Raw genomic sequence first — 7,471 nt, 5'->3', positions numbered from 1 at the left:
TGAGACGGCTGATACAAAGTCGTTTAACCAATTAGCAGCCGAGACAGTTGCCTCTGCTTTGGGTTCTCCCCTGCCCATGCAGTTTTGGCGGCTGCGAGTATATAATGGCGGAATTTTCGAAAGGTAAACGAGGAAAGGCAGTTTTTGAATTTCCATCTGTTTACATTCGTATTTGCTGCTTTTAAAAACGTATATTATGCACACCCGAATTATGTCTCCACATTTACCTGCGACACGGTGTAAGATAACCGCGTAAAATCAGTGTGGTTAAACGGCTCTCTTTGAGACATATTTGTTTAAATATTCAGTGCGGTTTAATTTGCGCGTTAACTAACAATGACTGTGTTCTCGGTTTGTGTCGTGTTTTGGATGTTAAAGTTGTGCAGGGAAACGAAACTAGCGTCATGTCTCGTTAGGTGTACTTCAGAGTGATACAACCGGACACTATTTGTGTTTATCTAATTTGTCAGAGTTCATTGATTTAGCAAGATACAGAATAGTTTTAGAATAATTTCGATGTTAATGCTAAATTGAGTATTTGTAACGTAGCTCAAACGGTTGCTAAGAAATTGGAACTGTAGCCACAAATCGTCAAAACTTAGTCCGAGAACTTTACGGAGTGGCTTTTCATAATTTTACGGATGTCAGTAGCGTCACAACAGTCGTTTTTTAAAACCACATTTCCATTTATTACTTTTATGTGTATGTGCAGAAGTTCTGGTCGTAATAATTTCATTGGTGACGCAGTACAGAGAATGGATAGCTGAATAAAAGTCGAATTTCAAGTGGTGTATTTGGGTTTTAGGTTGAGCTGTGGCAATGCACAATTCTATACAATCCACCAATTATCCTCCCATGATTTATGTACACAAACAAAGTTATAAATAGAATAGAATGCCTTTGTTGGCATTGTACAACAGGTGTTCGACGAAATTGGGTCGTAGGGGAAAAAGGATGTACATCATAAGTTGGATAGCATAAATAAATGGATAAAGAAGATAGTATAGAATGTAAACTTAGTCCACTAGTGCAGAATTGTACATTGAAGTTTGTAGAGTGATGTAAAAAAGCAATCACCTGCCCGTTGACACTTAAATGATCTTTAATATAGTATTATTGAAAATGAATGAATAATACTAATATAAGATTTGAGTAGATATATCTGGGGAAACATTGGTTATGACAGACCTTTTGACAGAGGAAAAAAAAAAAGTTAGCTGTACAGTTCCCCACTATGTGAGATTTTTCTATAAACTTGCACATAATGTATGACCAAAAAGCCCATTTTCTTCTTTTTCAGAATGCAGTGTGCCCAGTAAGATGTCATGGGATGCCCTTGAAGCCTTGTGTCGCCTAGAAGGGCTTCACTGTAAAGATTTAGGGATAACCAAAGCTAACGTCAATGAGTATGAGGTGGAGTTCCTCTGTGACTACAAAAAGACTAAGGTAAGGTACCTTTTTAAATTTCCTGTTGGCTTAATCCAGAGTTTCCAGACAATAGATGTCTCTAAAATGTACTGAAAATGTTCATATGTTGTTATTACATGATGTTTAAGAGTAGACCCACAAAGAAGCTCCTGCCGTTTTTTCTGATTGGTGGACGTTAGAACGACTTGGGTTTTTGAGTTATAAAATAATTTGGGATTTTTGTTCTAGATGGAAGAATTTTACCTGGTGAAATGGAGAGGCTTTCCAGAGTCAGTCAACAGCTGGGAGCCCAAGAGGCACCTCAAATGCTCCAAACTAATGAAGCAGTTCCACCAGGACCTGGATCAAGAACTGAGTCGCCAGAAAATACGTTCTATCCCCAAAAGGCTGGATAGGGAAATCTCAACATTTATAGTTCGAAAAGCCGAACTCCGTCAGAAACTGCAGAGCTGGGAGACTCAGTTGAACCTAACCTGCAACCACCCCGGTCGCATCTTTGTCATGAACGATGTCGACTTTGAGGGTCCACCAAAGAACTTCACTTATATCAACAACTACAAAGCAGGCCCGGGCATCGTTTTTACTGAAATGGCTGTTGGCTGTGAGTGCAAGAATTGTCTCGAGGAGCCGGTGAACGGCTGCTGTCCTGGCGCGTCATTGCATCGGGTTGCTTACAATGAACACGGCCAGGTCCGTGTAAGGCCAGGACAACCCATATACGAGTGTAATTCTCAGTGCCTCTGCAGCCCAGACTGCCCCAACAGGGTGGTGCAAAAAGGCATTCAGTTTGACCTGGCTATCTTTAAGACGGACAACGGTCGGGGATGGGGAGTCCGCACGCTGCAACATATAAAGAAGAACTCATTTGTCATGGAATACGTGGGAGAGGTAAGGGTTCGTCTTCTGTGTAATCCTTGTTGAAGTCGAAGGAGGCGCTTGACAAATCAGCCCTTTTTGAGCAAGCGGTTTTGTAATGCAATTGTGTACCATTTTGCTGGACCAATTTTGGTACCATGAGACTGTTCAGCACCAGGTCTGGAATGCGAAGCACTTTTGTGTCGTTTCTGTCAGATCATCACGTCAGATGAAGCAGAGAAACGAGGTCACATATATGACGGCGAAGGCTCCACATACCTTTTTGACCTGGACTATGTGGAGGATGTATACACAGTGGATGCTGCCCACCAAGGCAACATCTCTCACTTTGTCAATCACAGTGTGGGTACCATAAATGATGGCTTTCTCTTTTTGCTTTTAAGCGATGCACTGCATTTTGATTGCGATGGAGTGGACATACAATCATTTGTCACATTTACATCTTTTGTTGTTTTTCCAGTGTAACCCAAACATGCAAGTATTCAATGTGTTTGTTGACAACATTGATGAGAGGCTCCCGAGAATTGCTTTATTCTCAACACGGTCCATCCGGGCAGGAGAGGAGCTCACCTTTGACTACAAAATGCAAAGTGAGTGCCGACTGTTTAATCATGTCGATCTTTTTGTCTGTAAATCAAGATTAAGTCTGTCACTTAAAATGAACATATTTGACATGGGTTTCAGTAGTTTTTGTATGCATGACGTAACAACAAAATAGGCGTTTTATTTACTCTCCATTTGCTCCCAGTTGATCCAGTCGACACAGAAAGCTCTAAGATGGATTGCAGTTTCACCTTAGCTGGTGTCTCCAATTCGCCAAAGAAGAGGATGCGAGTGGAGTGTCGGTGTGGAGCAGACTCGTGTAGAAAATACTTGTTCTAATGAGGAACTGGTATGACTGGAAAAACAATGCAGCTCGTTGTACAATATTTTGAACATTGTACATATTTGTTTCTTTTTGAAAGCGCTCCAAACATCGCTGGCATTCAAACATAAATTTGGACATAAGGTCTTTGTTTTATACCTCATCAGAAATTGTTTTTTTTTTTTTTTTTTTTAAAGTTTTTTATTTTAAATGTATGTATTTCTAAAGTGGTTTTAGCATGGTCAAGCACAAATTACAAATTAATGTAGTAAATGCATGCTATCCAAAGTTTAATGTGAAGTGCCGCTGAATGAGAGCAAGTCAAGTGTCAGATTTGAGCCAATTTTTTTTTTTTTGTACTTGTCCAGTTTATTGTAAATGAGGTATGTTCACGCAGCTTTTTATTTCACTCTTTCACTGCCGCAACCAATGATGGTGTTCTTTCAGTATTCTGTCAAACCTATGAAAAATACCTGATTGAGATTCACTTTTGTCACTACAAGGTGAATTCATGCTGTGACTACGGTGAAGTGAAATACACAAATGTTTTGTTTTTTTTATCAGCTTTTATATTGTTTTTAAATTGTTGCATTGTATATTTAATCAAAGTGTACATACTAAATTCACATAAGATGAAGTTTTTACATTATGGTATGAGGGGAGGGTGCGGTAAAAGTGAGTTAACAGCAAATGTTTAGAAAAAGGAAGGAAAAAAATTGGACACCCCCCCCCCCCCCCCCTTGTTTAGGTTGTAATCTTCCTTTTGCCCTGAATCAAATACATAGATGAATCATGTATTTTTTGGGGGGGGGAAGCAAGCCAATACAAAATATGTTTGCATTCACTTTTCATGTTGTAAAATACGGTTTGCCGGCTATCCTCATGACTTTGTAAGTGTTAAGTCCTGGCGAATCAAATCCTGGTGACACACCTTTTTTGTTGAAGAGGTAAAAGTTAAAGAGCTGTCTGTCTTGAGTCTCCAAAGAGACGGAGGCACTGTTGACCTTCAACTTACAAGGGTATGGGTTCTTGAACGCCACTCTGAACACCCTATCCTGAAGATACTGAAGGTGGATGGTTTGGTAATTGTCTGGGATTTTGCTATCCATCTGTGGTCCAAACTGTTGCATGAGCAGGGCCCCATGTGACCCTACTTTAATCTCATAGAAAGTTATATTTCTATAAGTAAAAAAGCCTACGTATGGAGCTGGGTCAGGTGGCGGTCTGGGTGTCAGTTCAGCATCCCTGTAAGCACCTTCCACTGCAGGAATGAGGTGGCTGTATATTTGCCTCACTAAATCCTGCCCTGCGGGTCGTACCCCAGCCATCAGGCCCACCATTCCTAATTTGAGACGTGGCACCAGTGACAGAGAGGCCGCAAAGCCGTCCAAGTCACCATCCTTTCTCACGATATCGTAGCCCAGTTGCTGGTTGATCTCCCATGGTGTGCCAGTGTAGCTGGCAAAGTAGCCATTCTGGCATTGGAAAAGTGGGGCCAGCATAGTGTTAAGGGTGTCTTTTCGGAGGAGTGTCCTTCTGTATGATCCCAGGAGAGTCATCACAAGTTTTGCCATGTCGGCTGTCGTGGAGTACATCTGACCCGCAGGTCGATACCAGCCCAAGTTGTAGAGGGGAGCCGGCTGACCGTTGCTGTAGACACCCATTGCCATCTGTCTCTGAATCATAGGAGTCATATTGAAGCCGGTGTTCTTCATGCTGAGCCGATCCAAAATATTGCGGGATACCCACTTTTCGTAGCCCATTCCAGTCACTTTCTCAGCCAAGACGTTGGCCATTAGAGCAAAGGCGACATTGCTGTAGTGGCATCTATAGATAAAGACAGCAAAGGCACGTCGATAACATCTTAGCTTGCACTCATAGCAATGTGCTCATTTACTAACTGTCGTTAAATTAGAACAAGGCAGGGAAAACCTTACTTTGTTCCTGGATCAGCAACAAGGACATCATCCTGCAACTCATGAAGGGCTGATTCTGTGTCCCCATCCCAAAGGAGATTAGTTGACCTTAATCTGCGGGGTAATCCTGTAAAACCCCATTGTATGGGCTCCATTTATATTTTGGCACCAGGTTGATTTTCTAATCTGTTTTTAAATACTACCGTTAACTATCTTCACTAAGTAAGTGAATGATGGTTTAGTTTTACCAGAAAGGTGACTGGCCATTCTACGTAAGGTAATGGCAGCTCTGTTGAAGGTCCTGCGTGTGGTGGACGCCGCTTCCCTGTCGGTTCCCAGTGGGTTCTTGATGGTGAAGTTGTCTATGTACTTCTCCACTGAGTCATCTATTGAGTCTACAAGGCCATCTTCCCACAGCTTGTACAACATCAGGGAGGGAAATATCTTGGAAAGGCTTGCAATTCTGTAGATGCAATCATTCAAATCAATGTGATACAGTAAACATATCGGTATTATTTATCGGTACACCGCGTCAGCAAAGACAAAACTTTTTTTTAACAAGGCATGCTGAAACTTGAACATATCGTGTCCAGTACTGTACATATTACTGACACTTTTTCACAATGCAAAAAATTTGCTGCCTATATTCCTGCTGGTATGAATATTATAAGACTAGCGTTGATAGAAATAGCCTAAGCTAGCAAGGAACTGCTTTTATCCACTACCATTCTATTTTTGTACTTTGACTAATGCAGCCGTATGAAAGCTGTCTGGCCTTGGCCAGACTTTTTGCTGCTCCACAGAGTGCTGGGACTATCCAAACAGACAAATGGATGGATCCTCCCAATGTACGTGAGCTTACCTGTAGACTGTGTACTCATCGGGTGGAGGAGATGTTGGTTCACTAATGTTCTTTTTGCCAAAATTACCAATCCAAAGAACAGAGTCATTTAAAACTATAATGGCAGATATTGCTGGAAGCTTGATTCTGTCAACACTGCTCCTCAGGAGTAGGTCAACCTGGTGGGAGAGTAATAATAATGATAATTATATCCAGAATGATAAGGAAAGAAATGTTACCTTTTCTAAAGCCACTCTTAGAGATGTGATAGGATGTTTGAGGGGCACAGGCTCGGGATACCGTGGGCACATCTCCTCTGCTGCCGATTCTTTTATAACCACTTCTGGGTAAAGAGAAATGCATCTTTGAGTCAGTCTTGTTTGCCTTGTGCAAAGAAACGTTCTCAGATATTTTTGCATGTGATTAGTCCAGAATTAGATACCCCTCCATTCTCCCATTTCCCCCCAAAACATGCATCTTAGGAAGACTAGAAATTCTAAATTGTCCATAGATGTGAGTGTGAACGGATGTTTATCAGCATGTGCCCTGTGGTAACCAATTCGGGGTTTAGCCTGCCTCCCAGAATGTCAGCTGTTATAGACCCTATCTCATTTGTGACCCTAGATTTAAATAAGGAATATATACATTTATGGGTGGACAGACGTTTTAGAAAATTCACTGTGTTGATTTAGTATGAAGCCAAATCAGCCTGTATTACAAATTCATCGTCTGCATCACAAAACCTCCCCCCCCCCCCCCCCCCCCCCCCCCCCCCCAGAAGTTTATAATCCTGTACCAGCCTTTTGTAAAGATCTAACACACTTTGAGACTCCTATGGAAAGTAAAGTGTATCACAAATACAATGTATTATTATTATTACCCATCCATCCATTATCTGTACCATTGTCCCCCCACTATTATTATTATTAATAATTTAATAACTCGACTAAAGTGATCCAAAACTCTACTGTATAGCTATGTTACCTGTCTTCAACTTTGGTATCCTGTATTGCCATATGAAGCAGAAGGTCATAACCACAGAGAGTAGGAAGAAGACAACCATGCCCAACATGGTCCATTTTACCTTCATCTTGCTGATTCAAGATTTATGTGGCAAAAGATAGGAAAGTATGCAGGCAGAGATTCAATGCTGTTGGGGAAAAAACACTAACACTTAATTACATGAAGTAGGATATTTGACCTCAATTAGAAAAGATAAAGCTTACCATAGGTCAGAAAAGCAGGCTTCATTTGTAATCATCTTAATATTTTTGCTTGATACTTTTTATAGAAGAAAATCCATTATAACTCCTGTGCAGTAAGGGTGAGTCCTGCAGGAGTGTTGAATTGAATAATGAGGCTGTGCCTTAGTTGTACCTTTTTTACACAACCGTTACCTCCATGGGAACTAATCTTGACTGTGATCCCTTAATGGTCATTAAAACCCGATAGTGACATCATAATCTGTAAGGAGGCTGCCACACAGTCGAATCCTCTCATTTCTCTGAGGTGGTCTACTGGGTAGGAAGGACAGGTCAGTGGTCA

The 7,471-nt window shown here is 41.2% G+C and overlaps 2 protein-coding genes across 2 annotated transcripts; one reads left to right on the top strand and one right to left on the bottom strand.

Moving 5' to 3' along the window:
- Positions 1–5: 5 nt before the first annotated feature.
- On the top strand, positions 6–3,729 carry suv39h1a (SUV39H1 histone lysine methyltransferase a). Its single transcript, XM_049754423.1, has 6 exons — positions 6–123; positions 1,301–1,446; positions 1,657–2,316; positions 2,500–2,646; positions 2,765–2,894; positions 3,053–3,729. The coding sequence occupies exons 1-6, from the start codon at positions 105–107 to the stop codon at positions 3,184–3,186; spliced, it is 1,236 nt and encodes a 411-aa protein (XP_049610380.1). The 5' UTR covers positions 6–104; the 3' UTR covers positions 3,187–3,729.
- A 171-nt stretch (positions 3,730–3,900) lies between these two features.
- On the bottom strand, positions 3,901–7,338 carry lactbl1a (lactamase, beta-like 1a). Its single transcript, XM_049754422.2, has 7 exons — positions 7,153–7,338; positions 6,911–7,076; positions 6,166–6,269; positions 5,948–6,105; positions 5,334–5,548; positions 5,107–5,212; positions 3,901–4,996 (listed from the first exon to the last, which is right to left on the bottom strand). Exons 2-7 carry the CDS (start codon positions 7,014–7,016, stop codon positions 4,018–4,020), a joined length of 1,668 nt encoding a protein of 555 aa, XP_049610379.1. The 5' UTR covers positions 7,017–7,076; positions 7,153–7,338; the 3' UTR covers positions 3,901–4,017.
- Between the last annotated feature and the right edge of the window lie 133 nt (positions 7,339–7,471).

Source organism: Syngnathus scovelli, chromosome 2 (assembly GCF_024217435.2).
Source record: "Syngnathus scovelli strain Florida chromosome 2, RoL_Ssco_1.2, whole genome shotgun sequence".
In the NCBI taxonomy this organism is placed as follows: Eukaryota; Metazoa; Chordata; class Actinopteri; order Syngnathiformes; family Syngnathidae; genus Syngnathus; species Syngnathus scovelli.
The sequence above is the reverse complement of the archived record's forward strand: the minus strand, read 5'-3'. Positions and strand labels throughout refer to the sequence as shown.

Excerpts from the sequence above, each read along its gene's own strand:
- suv39h1a (XM_049754423.1), top strand. Across the intron at positions 1,447-1,656 it reads GTGACTACAAAAAGACTAAG|ATGGAAGAATTTTACCTGGT; the intron begins GTAAGGTACCTT and ends TTTTTGTTCTAG. Across the intron at positions 2,647-2,764 it reads CTCACTTTGTCAATCACAGT|TGTAACCCAAACATGCAAGT; the intron begins GTGGGTACCATA and ends TTGTTTTTCCAG.
- lactbl1a (XM_049754422.2), bottom strand. The coding sequence starts at position 7,016 with ATGAAGGTAAAATGGACCATGTTGGGCATGGTTGTCTTCTTCCTACTC. Across the intron at positions 6,270-6,910 it reads GATACCAAAGTTGAAGACAG|AAGTGGTTATAAAAGAATCG; the intron begins GTAACATAGCTA and ends CTCTTTACCCAG. Across the intron at positions 5,549-5,947 it reads GATGAGTACACAGTCTACAG|AATTGCAAGCCTTTCCAAGA; the intron begins GTAAGCTCACGT and ends TTGCATCTACAG.